At 43.4% G+C, this 19,198-nt stretch overlaps 1 protein-coding gene across 1 annotated transcript in view; it reads right to left on the bottom strand.

The window, feature by feature from the left end:
* Positions 1 to 19,198, bottom strand: part of PARP4 (poly (ADP-ribose) polymerase family, member 4) — a 114,027-nt gene that overhangs the window by 90,175 nt on the left and 4,654 nt on the right. Inside the window, 9 exon segments of the mRNA XM_011959151.1 lie at positions 2,262 to 2,422; positions 4,003 to 4,176; positions 5,184 to 5,321; positions 6,148 to 6,297; positions 9,569 to 9,682; positions 10,765 to 10,840; positions 11,740 to 11,806; positions 13,102 to 13,303; positions 15,132 to 15,264. Of these exon segments, the coding sequence (XP_011814541.1) occupies positions 2,262 to 2,422; positions 4,003 to 4,176; positions 5,184 to 5,321; positions 6,148 to 6,297; positions 9,569 to 9,682; positions 10,765 to 10,840; positions 11,740 to 11,806; positions 13,102 to 13,303; positions 15,132 to 15,263 (1,214 nt within the window). The 5' untranslated portion in view covers position 15,264.

The following is a 19,198-nucleotide window of genomic DNA, read 5'->3' on the forward strand; positions in this document are numbered from 1 at the left end:
CTCACTGCAACCTCTGCCTCCTGGGTTCAAGCAATTCTCCTGCCTCAGCCTCCTGAGTAACTGGGATTACAGGTGCATGCCACCACATCTAGCTACGTTTGTATTTTTAGTAGAGACGGGGTTTCACCATGTTGCCCAGGCTGGTCTCAAACTCCTGACCTCAAGTGATCTGCCCACCTCGACCTCCCAAAGTGCTGGAATTACAGGCATGAGCCACCAAGCCCAGTCCAGATTTTTTAAAAATTAAAGTGAAATTTAAAAAAGATAAAATTAAGTGTACAATTCGGTAGTATTTAGTACAGAACATTCAAAATGTCATGTAATCAACACCTCTAGTTCCAAAATTTTTATTTGCCCAAAAGAAAACCCATACCTTTTGGCTGTCAGTCCCCAGCCCTCCCTCTCATGGTACTCATGGTACTATGCAATTTGCTATCTCCGTGGATTTATTTATTCTAGATATTTCATAAAAACAGAATCGTACAATATGTGGCTTCTTTCACTCAGCATAATATTTTTGAGGTTCACCCATTTGTAGTATGTGTCAGTACTTCCTTCCTTTTCATGGCTGAATAATATTCTATTACATATATTTATCACATTTTGTTTATCCACTTCCCTGCTGATAAACATTTGGGTTATTTCCACCTTTTGGCTGTTATGAATAGTGTTGCTATGAATATTCATGTACAAGTACCTATTTAAGTACTTGCTTTCAAGTCCTTGGAGTATAGAACTAGAAGTGGAATTGCTGGGACTTACCATAATCATATGTTTAATTTGTTGAGGAATCATTAAACAGAGGCTGCATCATTTTTCCCTCTCATCGTCAATGTGTGAGGCTTTCAGTCTCTCTATATCCTCACCAACACTTAGAATTTTCCATTAAAAAGAAATCATAGCCATCTTAGTAGATGTGAAGTGGTTTGGGGAATGGATTTCGAGGATGATCAAGGAAAGTAGAACATAATTTTAGATGGGTCTGAGTCAGGCCATAAGGTAAGAGTGGCTGGGTGTGGTTTTTAGTGGGGCTCTGGAAAACCAGCCCTCTAAACAACAGCAGCAATGCCCCTGCACAGCCCTGATTTGCAGCATTTGCTGATTTCCATGGTGCAAATCCTCCCCGTGTCCAATTTCAAGCTACCCATGGTTTAACAACCAGCTCACCACATCTCTTAAATGTTGACAACTGGCTCTCATAAGCTGGTATATGCGGCTACAGCTCACCACCATTCGTTCTAAGGGCTGTGCCAAGCTGATGAAGAGGAGCTGCTGCAATGGAATGAACCACCAGGTCAACAAGAGTCAGTCCCATGCTCGAGAGTAAGCACACAATGGAGTTTCCAAACCGAGCAGCTAGGCACAGACTCAGCCGCGGTGACCCTCGGGTGCTGATACCCAGTGAGGGCTCATCTGAGCAGGTGGTCCATCATGTTTGTGTTACTGGAGAATGCCCATCAGCACAGGACCCCGGGTATGCAGTGAGTGAGGGCGCAAGTGTAACTGGTATTTAGGAACGTGTTTTCCAGGTTTACAGGTGCAGTTTTTCATGCCACAGAGAGGCCACGTTAGAAGATGCCATACCCGGGCCGGGCGCGGTGGCTCAAGCCTGTAATCCCAGCACTTTGGGAGGCCGAGACGGGTGGATCATGAGGTCAGGAGATCGAGACCATCCTGGCTAACACGGTGAAACCCTGTCTCTACTAAAAATACAAAAAAAACTAGCCGGGCGAGGTGGCGGGCACCTGTAGTCCCAGCTACTAGGGAGGCTGAGGCAGGAGAATGGCGTAAACCCAGGAGGCGGAGCTTGCAGTGAGCTGAGATCCAGCCACTGCACTCCAGCCTGGGCGACAGAGCGAGACTCTGTCTCAAAAAAAAAAAAAAAAAAAAAAAAAAAAAAAAAAGAAGACGCCATACCCATATTCCTGCATGTTTAAATCTTAGTGTAAGTGGCTTTTTCTCTGTAATAACCTACAAAATACCAACTCAAACACCTTTTGATTTAAAATTTTTAAATTTAACCCTCAACAAGATTAGGTAACCATGAAATCAGAGTGGAATACAGAGGGCATTTTCAAGCAGAGAATACTGCCCCAGGCACCATTACGAACAGAGGAAAAAGTAATTTGTCATCATACCAGGCTACTGTGGCTTGTTGCTGAAGATTCAATTATCTAGGTAATTACTGTAATCAGCTCTTTAACAGACTCTCGAAGAGCATTATATCATAACAGATCCTGAGATATTTCCTTTATGCTTACCTGTGATGATTCTGCAAAACCTCTTTTCTAACCCTGAGAAATTCTTCAGTATTCTGTTCAACATGCTCAATTTTGCATCTCAAAGCTCGGTACTTGGCCAGGGATGGTGGGTTGGGTTTGGACAAATTCGTTTCACAGACATTAACCATGTCTCTTATTAGCTGTAGGTGGAAATCACAGACAGAGTCAGAATCACCACATATCAAAATTAATATTTATATTACATTAACACTTTCTCAAAAAGATGGGAAAAGTCCATTTTCCCCCAAAGCTTGCTTTACTTTATTTATTTTTGAGTTGGGTCTTGCTCTCACCCATGCTGGCGTGTAGTGGCATGACCATAGCTCATTGCAGCCTCAACCTCCTGAGTTCAAGCGATCCTCCTACCTTAGCCTCCTGAATTGTATTTGAATGGGCACACTATACATTCCCTCTTAGCAACACTGATGATTGAGACTTTTTTTTTTTTAAAGATGGAGTTTTGCTCTTGTTGCCTAGGCTGGAGTGCAGTGGCACGATCTTGACTCACTGCAACCTCTGCCTCCTGGGTTCAAGCAATTCTCCTGCCTCAGCCTCCTGAGTAACTGGGATTACAGGTGCATGCCACCACATCTAGCTAATTTTTTGTATTTTTAATAGAGATGGGGTTTCATCATATTGGGCAGGCTGGTCTCGAACTCCTGACTGGTGATCCATCTGCCTTGGCCTCCCAAAGTGCTGGGCTTACAGGCATGAGCCACCACGACCAGCCGACTGAGATTCTTTATGTTTGATATTAGGTAAATCATAGATTTTTAAATTTGGAAGGGTCTTGTATTTTCTCATTGACCGGTTCTTTCCGTATTTTGGATTACTGATTCCTCTGGGAATCTGTTGAAAGTGATTATTTCCCAAACATGCAAAATTTCACATCTATAAACTCCTCTGAAGTCTAGGACACGAATCTCTGATCTTGGCCCAATCCCTGCATGCCCAGATGAGGCAACACGGACCAAGAGAGTGACTTCAGCCTTGTCTAGGGCAGGGTTGGCTGCTGTGGCTGCCTTCCTCTACTCACTGAGCCTGCTTCTCTCCTGGCAGTTCAGAGGAGATGGCCCATTTCTGAGCAGCCACAGTGGCTCCAATCTCCTCGCCAGTGACTGGCTTGAGATTGTGCACATGACTTCATTCTAACCAGAGAACTATTAAGTCTGCCAGGGGCTTCCTCTACATGACACAAAAAGAACCGTTACAGAAGGGGTACTACGAACTGCTGCAGCTATATGCGGATCATGAGGGAGCTGGGCTGAGAGCAGAGCTGTCACTCTACAGGAAGTACAGAGGGATGGAAGGAGGCTAAGACCCTGATGATGACACTGACACACTGAGTCTCGGGGTGACCTGGGCCAGGAGGCAGCCCACAGCTGGACTTCCTATTGTCTGAGGTCGTAAATGTCCTCATTGTTTAAGTCAGTTGCAGTTTCCCATTTCTTCTGCAGAGAGGATCTGAACTCATACCAAGGTCTGAAAAGTTAGTTGACAAGATAGCAATTCTAAACCTATTTCTGCATTTATGTCACTGTGCCAACATATTCACATTTGAAAATATGGTTTAAGTAACTTTCATAAGGATCCAGGGCTTTCTAAACTGGTTCAACAATTTATTTTCTAGCACAACTCTGGAGACGATTTCATGATTTTTAAAGACCCCCACCCTCAACATATTTTATAATAAATTGAATTCTGTATTTCAGAGGTTTACCTGGCAGAGGTCTGCTTTCTTAGCCAATAGTCCCAGGTTCACTTCTTTGGGCACTGTGCCTTTGTGAGGTATCAGTCTGTAAAACTCTGTCATCATCTTTTGCAACTGCTCTGCCGTTTCTCCATTTTTCAGTGCTGCCTTTACTAGAAGGAGAATCCCCTCTGCCTTGCTCACCTTTCGAAAGAAGATCATACATGCTTATTGAAATGAAATCTTGATACAGAAATTAAGGAGCACGCACAAAACTATATGAATAATTGTCGGACATGTCAAGACTATTCATTTTCTACTGGACAGCCATCACAAAGCAAATGCTCATTTTTATTGGAGACGCATCTAGTTGTGGCAATGATGCCATGAGGATTATTGCAAAACTGGGCTCAGTTTTACTAGAGAAAAGAACCAGAGTCCCATATTTCTATACATATGTGGACACATCCACATATATATACACAGAGAGAGAAACACTAACGCAACTGTGATAGACTTGCTTTTCACATGAGACATTTAGAAAGCTGTCAGAATCAGACCAGAGATAAAAACCTCCTGAATGTGTTTCTAATGACACAAGTACTTCATGGGCTTTACCCCAGTTAGCCATTTTCTCCTTGAGATAAATTAGTTTAATTCCACAGAGGAAAACTGACCGTATTATTTCAATACAACAATGCAGTTGCACAAGTTGTACCATTGGGAAGATCTTATTTTGTCTGCTCTTTCCACTGCAATTATGCTTAATCAAGAAGGGAAGAACATTTTCCGGTGGTCTGGAGGCATGCCTGCCTTTCCTAAGACGGTCAGAAGGTGCGAGACTGTGGAGTCACTAGGAAATGGGTTGGGGTCTGGCCATCTGACTGAGGACCAAGACCACCCATATCCCTTCAGCTTCCTGCAAACCTCTTGGCACAGAGGATCAGGCCTCCTAATTGGCCAGCACCAGAAGCCTGCCTTCGATCAGCTCTTGAGGCTGACATTTTACAGACAGCGATGTCTAGGTTTCTCAGAAGGTTTTCTCCTTCTTAGTGCTGTTAGTGGTCCCTTTCATCAGGATACAAGGAAAGAACATTTAGGAATGAATGCCAGAGCAGTCAGACCAGCATGCAAACACACGTGTTACTGCTGAAACCTATCAACCAGGAGGCAGGTTTCTCACATTCTGTTTCAGCGACACACCGACTTACATCGTTGAGGCTAATCCTGTTCACTGGCTTGAGAAGCGTGTGTTCCAGGTGGCCCAGCGCCTCTGCCCAAATCATCTCTACTAAATCGCTCACCTCTTGGCTCAGAGTGCTTGAATTCATGACTTCCTCCAAAAGCAACTGCAAAAAGAAAATAGAAACACCACCAAAAAGTCATCATGTGTGAGTTTGTGTAGAACTCACATGGGCCAACGGACAGAGGTGTGAGGAGAAATAATTAATTAGACCCCAGGAGAGTCATTCCCAGCCAGGTAACTAAATCCTCTCTCCACTGGATCCACCCTCTGTCTCCCTCCATTCTGTCTTCTCTGATTCCCTCCTACCCCCTTTTCTTCCTGTTCTCTTTTTTACTTCACCCTGTAAGCTCTACGCCTGTCAGTGGCATTCAACACATGCAGTCAGGGTTAAGGACCCTTGACTCCATGGCCTAGGTTGTAAAGAGGTCTCCCAAAAGCTGGGAGCGTCTGCTGCTGAAATAGGCAATAAGTCTCGTGGCTTGTCCTAAAATGCATTCCCCACTCAACTTCCGTGCCTTTCTGTGAGTTCACATTTCCTTTTCTGAACTCCTCCTCTTCCCTCCTGCCAGTTATTTATTTGAGACAGGGTCTTGTTGTATCGCCCAGGTTGGGGTGCAGTGGCATGATCACAGCTTGCTGTAACCTCAAACTGCTGGACTCAAGTGATCCTCCTGCTTCAGCCTCACGAGTAGCTAAGACTATAGGCACACCACCATTCCTGGCTAATGTTTTTCAGTTTATGTAGAAATGGGTCTCTCCATGTTACTGAGGCTGGTCTTGCTCCTGGCCTCAAGTGATCCTCCTGCCTTGGCCTCCCAAAGTGCTGGGATACAAGCGTGAGCCACCAAGCCTGTCCCAGTTTTTTATTTGTAATAGAGGAAACATTTCTATTAAAAATATAATAACAAAAAACTATAAATCAATCTTACTGCTTGCAATTGTTCAGATGCTAATCGGGTTGCTTCAGGTGTGAAATGTTTTCTTAGTAGAAATCCTTGTTTCTTCAGTTCTTCGATGTAATTTTCGTAGTATTCACTTGCATCTTCAGAGGTTTTCTTTATAGCAAACTGTCTTCTAGTCTGTAAATTATGGTGTATAGAAAAGTACAGTAATTACTTACATATCTAGTTTTATTGAACATAAATAAAGCATTAGGTCCTTGACATGAAGAAGCTTAGAAATTAGTTTTTTTCAAAGAATTACTTAAATTTTAAATTCTTTTTCTTTTCTTTTTCGAGACAGGGTCTCGCTCTGTTGCCCAGACTGGAGTGCAATGGCACGACCTCGATTCACTGCAACCTCCACCTCCTGGGTTCAAGCAATTCTTCTGCCTCAGCCTCCTGAGTAGCTGGGACCGCAGACAGGCGCCATCACGCCTGGCTAATTTGTTTTGTGGTTTTTTGGTAGAGACGGAGTTTCAACCACGTTGGCCTGAATAACTCCTGACCAAAGCAATCTACCCGCCTTGGCCTCCCGAAGTGCTAGGATTACACGCGTAAGCCACCGTGCCCGGCCAGAATTACCAAAATTTTAAACTCTTAATAGCCTAAAACCTGGAGGTAATGGCAAAAAGCTTGAGAACGCACAGCAGACAGAAAAGATTATACGTTTCACTGGAAAGTCACTCAAAGCTTCCTTCCAAGTCATAGGCTCTTTACAAACCATTCTGATTAGCTTTGAAATCTGGCTTTCCAGTTTTTTGGAAATGAGAAAAAAAAAATTAGGGGAGGAGAGGAAAAGAAAAATACTTGAGAAAGGAAGAACTGTTAGAGACAGGCACCCAGCGAAAATGAAATCACAGTCAGTAGACAGGCAGGAAAGTTAATAAATCGCGCATGTGTTAAAGGCTCCAGCTCCTCCCTCATCCCAAACTGCCTATGGAGGCGGCACTTTCTGCTCTTCTGGGAAACTCCTGCCCCTGTAGTGGGCAGTGATGCTAACATTAATCCCAGGAGAATCTGGGAGAACTTGCCCCAGCTCAAAGCCCTGGTGTCCTTGTAGGTGTTGGCTGAGCCCCTAGCTTGGGGGTGTGGCCCCCTGGGAAGCCACACTACTCAGGATACCCATAAGCCACCCTCCCAGATGGGGGGCTGCAGGATGCCTCTGAAACCTGGAAAAAGAAGGGCCTGTTGAAGTCACTCCATTGAAGAAGGTAAGAGTTTAACGTAATTTTGAAAGCTTCCCATCAAAATGGTTTTATTAAGCAGAAGGGCAAGCTGGAAGACCCTCTTCAGCAGAACAGCTGGCTAAGGCTCACTGCTATCAAGGTGGACAGGCTTCTCTGCTTAGCAAACCAGGCTCACCCAAGGGGTGCTCTACACAGACATGGGCTTGCTAAGGGAGGAAGGCACCCTGAGGGATGTCCTGGCCTATACAATGCTACAGTTTTCTTTCTCAATGAAGAAAACGGTAACACATGCTATCATGTTTTTCACCTTCATTTTTACTTACTTCTTACCCAAACAACTAAATCCTCCTCAAAATACAGTATACATTTCAGGGTACGAGGTTAACAAAACCCCTTCTCCTTCTTGGACATACTTGACCGTGGATTCGCTTTCCAGCTCTGCTCCCATGGAAATCTGATAAAGACGGCATGTCAGCTGTAATAGCAGGCAAAATTGCTTATGGAATGGTGGCCTCTCATTGATAAGTTGCATTGAGACTAGGGGTTCAATGGTGGGAAACCGAAGCTTTGGGCGTGTCAGACACAGCAGCGACTCCTATAACTGGGTATGTCCCTCGAGGGCATCTGGAACCTACGACCATGTTACAAGAGCTCTGGGCTCTTGTGGGGTAGGGCTTCCAGGCCAAGTGGATCTCACATCCACCTGATGCGAGTCTCTTTCTCTTGTACCTGAGCTGACACTCAGAGTGGGAACAAAGGGAAAAGTTCCTGGAGCCTGTGTGGACCTCTGTGAGGGCCACTCCCACGGAGAAGTGACTGTTTCCTGGCCCAAGATAGATCTGTAGGCAGGGCGTGGTGGCTCATGCCTGTAATCCTAGCACTTTGGGGAGGCCAAGGCAGGTGGATCATGAGGTCAGGAGTTCGAGACCAGCCTGGCCAACATGGTGAAACCCCGTCTTTACTAAAAACACAAAAATTAGTCGGGCATGGTGGTGCATGCCTGTAATCCCAGCTCCTCGGGAGGCTGACGCACGAGAATCGCTTAAACCTAGGAGGCGGAGGTTGTAGTGAGCCGAGATCGCACCACTGCACTCCAGCCTGGGCAACAGAGCTAGACTCTGTCTCAGGGAAAAAGAAAAAAAAAAGATAGATCTGTAACTCTGAATGTCTACTTGAGAAGTCATCAAGGTGGGTGTTGCAGCATTTTATTTGAACTTCAGGCATTAATTCTAAATTTATTTTTGTTTCATGATTGCTTTAGATTGGAACTGTGCTCTTGACCTGATACTGACCTAGGGCAAAGGTCATGGCCTCTGCCAAGCCTCCCTTGTTGTTCCCAGGGTTCTGTGACCTTGAGCCCTCAATACCTCATATATATATTCAGGACTGGAACTGTCACAGTGGATTGTAACGATGAGTGTTACTTCTTTCTAGGCAGTGATTTCTGAGGGCCAGAGTATGAAGCTATTTTTATCTTTGAGTGTCAGCCCTACTCGATTGCTTGGTACATAGCAGGTGCTTAATGAAGTGTATCAGTGGAATGCTTTCAGAGGTGTAAATATCAGGAAAATATCCCAGAAGTGATGTGGAACAAGAACAGAAATGCCATACACCCTGCACCCAGTAAACATTCCCTTCTAGTGGGACCCTGTGCTGATCTACTCAGGGGGTGAGGTCCTCCCCTCCCACACTCCAAAAGAGAACACATTTCCCCTTCGCAAAATTATTTACCAGGTGTTACGGCTGAACTGTACCCCTACAAAATGCATATCCCGAAGTCCTAACTCCCAGGACCTCAACAATGGCACTGCGTTTGGAGACAGAGCCTTTGAAGAGGTAACTGATTAATTAAGTGAGATCACAGGGGTGGGCCCTGATCCGATATGACTGCTATCCTCATGTAAAGAGATGAGGACACAGAGGCCCACAGGTGGAAGACCATGTGAGGACACAGCAAGAAGGCAGCCGTCTGTAAGCCAAAGAGAGAGGCCTCACCTCAGAAGAAATCAACCCTGCCGCACTTGGAGCTTGGACTTCCAGTCTTTAGCACTGTGAGAAATAAATGTCTGTTGTTTAAGCTCCCTAGCCTGTTGCATTTATTAACAGCAGGCTGAGCTAAGACACCAGGTAAGAAGAAAAAGGTTGGGAGGCGGGCTGGTTCATTGAAATGAGTTATGAACAGAGGTCAGTAAACACATAGGAATCAACATAAACAGCATTACCTGCATGCCATCAGCCAGGAGGAAGTGTGAGGATATCAGGAAAGGACAGTCCCTGGAGTCCTGCGAACACTGCAGCTCCACAACCACAGCTTCCTGGCCTCCCTCCATTCCCACCTGGAACATGGGACATGCTCTCAGAAGCTGCACTCGGGAAACATCAAACTACATGTGCCATTTGAAAATGCTGATTATAATTATAAAATATGTTCATTTAGAGATGTAATTTAGAAAATACAGAAAAGTATCAAGAAGGAAATTAAAATCTCCTAAAATCCTATGATAGCAATATAATCACTATTAACATTTTGGTATGTTTCCCTCCTGTATTTTTGCCATACCGTAAATAGATCTGTATATGTTTACACCATACCATTTTTCATATTTTCTTTATCAAAGAGGGAAATGTTATTTTCAAGTTACATTTTATTAACATATCTCAAAATACAAATGGAACAACACTTTGAAGGCTAGTGTCGATTTATATCTATACATATATTTTAGAGACAAAGGTCTTGCCATGTTGCCCAGGATAGCCTCAAACTCCTGGGCTCAAGAGATCCACCTGCCTCAGCCCCCTAAGTAGCTGGGACTATAGGCGAGTGACGCCACACCAGACACTAGTGTTGATTGTCATTTGCATGACTTTGTGGGGAAAAAAAAAAAGATTTTGTTTTTCTAACACAAAAGGGATGGAAATGCAACATAGTGTAAATACTTAGTGTCAAACCTTCCCTTTCCAAATACAAGAAACTGTTAGTAACAGGGAAAAGGACTTTCATTTTTAATGCTATATTGATATTTTGTACTGCTTAAAATTTTTGCTATGAAAATGCATTACTTTTATAATATAAATACTAAAAATTTAAGCATTAAATTATAAACATAAACATTTTCTTGACTATTAAAAATCAGGTCCGAGCGCAGTGGCTCACGCCTGTAATCCTAGCACTTTGGGAGGCTAAAGAGGGATGATGGCTTGAGCCCAGGAGTTCGAGACCAGCAACATAGTGAGACTTTGTCGCCACAAAAATAAATAAATAAATATATAAATAAAATGAACTCATATTTTAAGGAATATATGATATTCAGGATATGCCTAATTTTTCAAAACTGAGAAAATGATCGAATAGGAAAAACACTCAGAAGACATTCAAACAGGTTTTTTTTTTTTTGCTAACTAGAAATCAGATTCTTACTTTCTCCAAGGTGTTATATTTTGCAACTTCAAAATCTTGAGGAAGATGAGGAATTTCAACATTCTCTGTACCAAACCTGAAATTTGTACAGCGTATAATTAAAATTTTAACATTAAATGGATTTTAGGTTAAACAGAATTTCATAAAATTTTTCTTGTACACCTTTACAAAATACATGATAGATTCCTTACAAAATACATGATAAGTCCCTAAGGCCTCCTTAGCTGTTCCAGAAATTGTGAAAAGATCATTTGAAATGAGCTGGATGCCTCCTCTGCACAATTCTCCAGCTCAGATACCCAGTACTGTAGTGTCTGCACGGGAAGATGGTGTCCACGCAGCACAGGCAGAGGCAGAAAGAAGTGGGCCACACACTCTGGGAATGGGCTACTTGTGTTTGCTTTGGATCTAACCCTGAGGAGCTATGTCACTGCTCTCCAGACCACAGTCCATTCCTCTCTAAAATGAAGGAGTCAGACTTCTCATAATCTGTACTTTTCATTTTGTATTTTCTTCTCTTTAAACCCTATTATTAACAAATATAACAAGATTGATGAAATGCCTAATTAACCCAATGTTTTGCGTGTGCTTTAAGAAGCCATATAGAACTTTAGACTCCTGTACTCCATTTGAGGAAGGCTGTTGTAATTTCCATTTTTGAAAATATCAGGCAAAAGTAACAAACTGTCTTTACTCTAAAGGCTACTCAGGAAAGTAATAGGATGAAAATAGTTTTGTTTTGTTTTTTTTAAATCTATTAATTGGACCCAATCTCATTTAATACTGAGAGTTTAAAATAATGATCACTATACTAGTTGAAGAAGAAGACAAATAAAAAATCACTAAAGAGGTACATACACGAAATAAATTAAAATACGAAAAAGTCTACAAACAGAATATTAACACTGTGCTTGAGGTTTACACAAGATTTGGCAAACTCTGTAGAGTCCTAGGAATCAGAAAGAAGTAAATTACTCAGTGAGTTCCACAGTGTCTTCCTCCTCTGTGGCATTCTCCGGGCACAGACCTTCTGTTTTCACTCCTAGAATTAAAGCAAACAGCACACTTGTTTACTGCCCAAAGGCTTATTATAATTAGTTAACCTAAGTGCTGGAATTGTTAAGATTCATAAATATATCCTTAAATTAGTTACAATTTTGGTGATCTAAGGATAACGCGGTGGGAAAAGAGGAAGGTATAACATTATAAGAGGAAGGTATACATTGTAAGAGGAAGGTATACCATTATAAGATAGTGAGAACATACTCTAATTCTATCTTAATAGGCATATCAGGAGAATTCTCATCTGTTATTATTTGAAACTCACTGAGAGCCGTACAATTTTCAATGGGCACTTTCCTCTTGAAGAGTACAAAGTGCACAGGATCCGAATGAGTTCCTGAGAGTCGGCACATCACGAGCCAAGGAGCTGGAGATGTTCTAGCTTAGAGGAGGGAAAGTCAAGGGCTCTACATGAGCTTTTGCTTCATACTTTTTGTCCAGAGAAACAGTAACACCATCTAGAGCACTGTGATATATAGGAATAACTCCGAATGTGAGGACTTCTTTCCAGTTTTAATTATACTGTCAAGATTCCAAAGATCATCAGTATATTTGTAGTAATTTAGAATCTGAGTAAATTATGCTGGCTGTCATACAACATGTTTTCAATGTGAAAGGAGTCTATTATTTTGTCTATTTCTGTTGTAACTATCATTTGCTGGGACATGTGCTGGGACTGCAGCAGCCTTTCTGGACGATTGTCTAAGGAGGCTCTACGCTGCCAAGTCCTTACGGTATCTAACACATACCATGTGCTTACTGTAAGTTAGTATTTATCAGAACTGTTCGATTTTTGATGTGACTCAGGAAGAGTACATTTCTCATGTCCAAAGGCTTTCTTCTTGGCCAGTTTCCAAAATAAAATCTGGGTTTATAAAGAAAATACGTTTCTGTTGAGGAAACAATCTTTTGTTTGGAAAGAATTTCTTTAGCAAAATGCTGGTCCTCACATTTCCAGTCATTAGGTTGTAGTAATCACTGTTTAACACAAAGGCTTTTCCCCCACCTAGCTAAAATCACAATCAGGTTTTCTGAGATGATCAGTGTTTTGTGGCCATTTTGAATCTGACCGTACTAGGCTGGATATCAAGAAATCTGTTTCTATTGCTAAAGTAGTCTTTTGTCCTTTGTTATTTTTCTGTCCATTTGCTGAGGTAATGAGAAGTCTGTTTTTGTAGTATTTCTGGTCAATTCTCTGTCTATGATATCTTTGACAAACCCAAGTGTGCCCTATAGTACCTATGATACATTAAACACTTGCTATGAGATACCTACCAGGACCGCTCGCCTTCTGATCAGGAGGTGGTGTGATGTCCAGGGGCTTATTAGGATCATAATTCTTTACATCCAAGAGTTTCTTTTCTCTGATAGATTCCCATATAAAATCTGGGTTTGCAATATGAACGTGGTTCTTTTGGATAGAATTCAGCTGGTACTGACTCAGAACGTCAGCATTGTCTAAGATTACATGTGTGCACTAAGGAAAAAAAGAGTCAATCCATTATGCATCAGGAAAAACAACATTTCAGTAAGTTTTTTGTATCTGTAATCTTCATCCTTAAAAAGTCTTATTTTAAGGTAGTTTGTGATCATTTTTCTCAAATTTCTAAAAACCTCTATAAATAACAAAGTTTCTAGTTACACAAACATTTTAAAAATCAACTGTTTTTAAAGAATATGGATACGAATGTACCATGATTGATTAACCCTAGAGGTTATTTCTAAATTTTCATTATTGCAAACAATGCTGTGATGACTATCCTCATGTACACCTTTGTGCACTTGGTCAATTATTTTCTTAGTAGTGGAAACGGAGGTTCCGAGGTTACTCATTATTTTAATTTGTAATTTTAAAAAATCTTCTTTTTTTGTAGAGATGGGGTCTTGCTATGTTGACCAGGCCGATCTTGAACTCTCAGCCTCAAGTGATTCTCCCATCTCAGCTGGGTTTACAGGCATGAGCCACTATGCCCAGCTTATAATTTTATTTATTTTTTAATAAACAGTAAATTCACATTATAGAATAGCTAAAAAATAAAATAAAAATGATGACATGTTAACTTCATCCTCACTGTTGTTCCCAGTTCCTCTCTGCAGAGGCACCTGCCGTCACTTGCTCCTCACAAATCCTGTAGAGCTACACTGTGCATAGACACATGGCAGCGTGCTACTCAGCCTCTTCCGTGCTGGCTTTTCCACTGAATTTATCTTGGCAATTGTTCCTCATCATTACACAGAGAGCTGCCTCCTTCTCTACAGGAGCTGGGATGCACATTTCACATGTTTATGTACATGGACTTCCACAAGGTTGCACTCACAGTATGTGAGTTTCTAAAGAGGAGAGACCATGCTGGCAGTTCTCCACACAGAAGACAAACTGAGAAGGGAGAGCAGGCATGAATTATTCATCTGTCCACAGAGATGGTGAGACAGCTCAGTGTGGGAAGCCATATAAGGGAAGTATATGCAATTCTACCTGAATTGGAAGTAAACACGGACACTGCATTTCTGGTATTCAGCTGAAGTTGAACACGCTTCACAGAACAGATGAGGCTCACTCTGGCCAAGCCCCAGAGCTGAGGCCCAGGGAGGGGCAGGCTGAGTCAGCTCATCCATTCGTCAGCAGAGGGAACAGCAGAGGACAGGGACAGGCCAGTCTGGCACCTACAGCCTTTGGATTTCTATTTTTACTTCTTACAGTGAGGTGGTTTAAAAAAGAGGAGGTTAGACTGAATTATTTCCACGATTTCATCCAGCTGTAAAATCCTATTTTTCTGAACCCCAGGCTTACAAGTTCCAGAGGCAGAAGGTACATTCCTGCAGCCTTTAAATGAACAAAACAAACAGCACAAGCTACACTGCGAAGATGAGTCTGCACTGCATGTCCTTCTGTCTGCCCCCAGGAACCTGGCTTACCAGTGGATCACTCCAGCGCTGACAGACTGGTGAGTGGCGACAGTGCACTTTTTGCAAATCCTGTGCACTATGACTTTTCTCCTTCAAGAATAGATATGGCTGGTCTGAAATTCTATTTTCATATTTGGCTGTGCTCTAGTAATATCCTGCTTCACAGGACATGTGGGACTGTCCTGCAGTTCAAGGAAGAGAGAGAGGACAGGGCTGCGCCTCCTCTGCCTCTCGGGGCCCAGCCTCCCAATCAATGGGCCATGTCATAGTCTCTCCTGATGAACTTCGAGTAGCTCACTCTCTCCTGCTGCTAATCTCTGCTTCCTCTTCTAAACAAGACCCCGTTCCCCAAATGTGCGATGTTTTATCATACTATAGTTTATGACATTTGGAAATACCTGAGGATTTAATGAAAAGGAAAACTTTCCACCATTTTCCTTAATGTCAGTTTGTAGCTTTTTCTTCTGCTGCCGAGGTAAGTACTTCACTTTCAAACAGAAGATACAATTTGCAAAGATTCCCATCATCATCCTGTAGGAAAAAAGTTTTTAAGAATTCTCTCTTAAGTAAATATAATTGACAGTGAATTTAGATTATACAAGCAAACTGTGGGAAAACTGGGCCTTATCTTAAGAAAGATATTGTAATCATGTTATCAATTGAACATTGCAAAAGCTGAATAATATGTGTGTTGGTTTAAGAATCATTTCTAACTTTTATGATTGATATTACAACACCAAAAATCCCTTTGTACAGGCTCATAATATACATCTTAATAAAAACATGACAGATTTCAGTTACAGATCAAGTGTGTGACTCCAGAACATGGAACCCTTTATTTCTAAAATAAAAATTAACATTATTTGATACTGAAACCCTGGGTTTTTTATACATAATTCTATGCATTCAAAAAGACTCTTTATGTGGGTTTCTGTTAGGCCATTCTGGGGAAAAACTGAACAACTGGTAATAAAAATATACAACTATGTTTAAATGGAATACGTATGTGTACGTATACACACATAAATATTCTGCCTTGGCCGGGCGCGGTGGCTCAAGCCTGTAATCCCAGCACTTTGGGAGGCCGAGACGGGCGGATCACGAGGTCAGGAGATCGAGACCATCCTGGCTAACATGGTGAAACCCCGTCTCTACTAAAAATATACAAAAACCTAGCCGGGCGAGGTGGTGGGCGCCTGTAGTCCCAGCTACTCGGAGGCTGAGGCAAGAGAATGGCATAAACCCAGGAGGCGGAGCTTGCAGTGAGCTGAGAGCCGGCCACTGCACTCCAGCCCAGGCGACAGAGTCTCAAAAAAAAAAAAAAAAAAAAAAAAATTCTGCCTTTGGGTTAATTCTTTTTTTTTGGAGACAGAATCTCACTCTGTCACCCAGGCTGGAGCGCAGTGTTGCCATCTCAGCTCACTGCAACCTCGGCCTCCCTGGTTCAAGGGATTCCCCTGCCTCAGCCTCCTCCTGCCTCAGCCTCCCGAGTAGCTGGGACTACATGTGCACACCACCACACGTGGCTAATTTGTGTATTTTTAGTAGAGATGAGGTTTCACCATGTTGACCAGGCTGGGCTCAAACCCAGCCTCCCAAAGTGCTGGGATTACATGTGTGAGGCACCACACCCAGCCTGGGTTAATTTAATTCAGTATTGAAATGTGTATTTAACAATAAATTAATGCATGGTGAAAAATTGGGTTTAATTTCCACTAACTATTTGTAAATTTTTTCTTTTTTTTTGAGACAGAATCTCGCTCTGTCACCCAGGCTGGAGTGCACTGGTGCAATTTTGGCTCACTGCAACCTCCACCCCCTGGATTCAATCGATTCTCCTGCCTCAGTCTCCCAAGTAGCTGACATTACAGGTGTCCACCAAGACGCCTAATTTTCGTATTTTTAGTAGACTTGGGGGTTTCACCATGTTGGCCAGGCTGGTCTTGAACTCCTGACCTCAAGTGATCTGCCCACCTTGGCCTCCCAAAAATCTGGGATTACAGGCGTGAGCCACCGTGCCTGGCTTTTTTTTTTTTTTTTTTTGAGACAGGGTATCACGCTGTCGCCCAGGCTGGAGTACAGTGGCAGATCTCAGCTCACTGCAATCTCTGCCCACTGCAATCTCTGCCTTCCGGGAAGGGAAAGTGAGGGTTAAAGAGGGGCGCACACACACACACAGAGGGGCGAGAGAGAGAGATTGAGAGACTGAGAGACTGAGATTGCAAATGCAGGCTTTATGTCCAGCATAAAACCTACAGAAGTAGGGGACCAGCCTAATGCCAGAGCCCACTGCTGCTTACAGGCTGACAGTACTTATAGGTATGGGTGGGAAGAGTCTGGGTAGTACGGCTTGTTGTCCCGCAGGATATCAATAAAATGTTCGCATGATTCGTATTGATTTGTAACCCTGAATAAGGGTTCTGGCCCTTATTCAGGCGGGATGTCATCGTGGTGTTCCTTGGACCTTTCCCCAGCAAGAGATGAGAGGGATGTTTCTTTAGATGAGTCTTGGTTGGCCTTGTGGTCAGGTGGTTAGGAAGGATGTTTCTCACCGCCCGAACCCGGGAGAAATGTTTCACTTCGACCAAGGTCCGCAAAATAGCGGGCAGCTCACAAAATGTTGCAGTTTGTGCTAACGCCAGGTTCAAGCAATTCTCCCGCCTCAGCCTCCCAAGTAGCTGGGACTACAGGCGCGCACCACCATGCCCTGCTAATGTTTTCTATTTTTAGTAGAGACAGGGTTTCACCATGTTGCCCAGACCAGTATTTGTCAATTTTTAAAAGCAAGGAGTCATGTCTAACAGGCTCCCCCAAAATAAGCTGCCTTTGGCGATAGCGGTTCCCAAGTCCTGTGCTAGTTTGAGGATCGCGGTTCCAGGTCCTGTGTTAGTTGCGGCCCGCAACAGAGGCCGCAAGCTGAGTCGCTGCAAGCCCACAGCCCTGCACCGCGACTGGGCTCTGCATTTCTCCTTTGCTCTGCCTGCCCTTTTACCTTCTGCTCCCACAGGCCAGAGGCCCCGCCCTACCGAGGACCTTTGCCCTGTGTGTATTGGAGCCCATTCCCTGGGCTCCCAATTGAGGACCCAATGCCAGTGCCTCCGTGACACCTCACTTCTGGGTCTCCTTGGTACCACAGAGGCGCCACGTCCCCAGCCTAGGCCGCCTCCTCCCCTCTTGGCTGGAGACAACCACTGGGTGCTATTCTTGACTCCCTGCACCCCCACCTCCTTCTGCCAGTTGTATCTATTCCATCACAGCCCCCGATACAGCCCCAACGTATAGAACTTGTCCCTCCTGCTGCCACCCTGGCCCAGGCCCTCTCATCCTGACTGGCTCCCACTCCTGTTGCGCCTGTGGTTCAATCTCTTCTCCATGCTGCAACTTGAGGAATCTTGGTTTTTGGTTTTTGTTTTTAAATTACATTTCACGGCCGGGCGCGGTGGCTCAAGCCTGTAATCCCAGCACTTTGGGAGGCCGAGACAGGCGGATCACGAGGTCAGAACATCGAAACCATCCTGGCTAACACAGTGAAACCCCATCTATACTAAAAAATTCAAAAAACTAGCCGGGCGAGGTGGCGGCGCCTGTAGTCCCAGCTACTCGGGAGGCTGAGGCAGGAGAATGGCGTGAACCCGGGAGGCGGAGCTTGCAGTGAGCTGAGATCCTGCCACTGCACTCCAGCCTGGGCGACAGAGCGAGACTCCGTCTCAAAAAAAAAAAAAAAAAAAATTACATTTCAGATAAAATACAAATTGCTTATCATGGTTCAAGGCCAGCAGCTATCTCATTCCCTCCTGGCCACACTGGCTTTTTCTTCAGGAGGAAGAAACCCACAGCTTGGTCCTCCAAGTCTTGACACATGCTGTTATATCTTACAGTTCTTCTCCCTGGGACTCCCAGCCCTTCCTCACCACATGCTGTCTCCCCCATCCAGGACACAATGAATGAACACATTAGGGATTCATATTTTTTCATCTTTCTTTTGAGGTCCAGTTAAACTGAAGTCTCTTGATGTAATTCTGCCTTTCCATAACATTAGTATGTAAAAGTTTCATTTGTTGACTGCCTCTTACATTCAATAATTAGCACCTGTGCATAGATAGGAGGGATGAAATGAGGGGTACTGTAAAAGAGATTACACCACATTATTTAGGTTAATCTATGCTAGTTGATGTAATCTCTGACAATTAAAAACAACACACACACAAACCACTAAAAGCCTTTAATGACTCTAATAATTTCCAGGACAGCCTCTATGTGATATTGCACCCCCACCCATGCTGCCAAGGTTGGCTGACATGGAGTGGCTGCTCAAGCCCACCTTCAGATGGGTCCTGGATGTGTAAAATCCTCTGACCTGTTTAAAAAGTGTTTCCTGGAAAAGTGATTCATGGTCACTGCTGAAAATGTGAAAAATACAGAATTGTGTGACAGCAAAACAAAACAAATCTCAAAACCGAAGGCT

The sequence above is a fragment of the Colobus angolensis genome, unplaced genomic scaffold (genome assembly GCF_000951035.1).
Source record: "Colobus angolensis palliatus isolate OR3802 unplaced genomic scaffold, Cang.pa_1.0 Scaffold113, whole genome shotgun sequence".
NCBI classification, from domain to species: Eukaryota; Metazoa; Chordata; class Mammalia; order Primates; family Cercopithecidae; genus Colobus; species Colobus angolensis.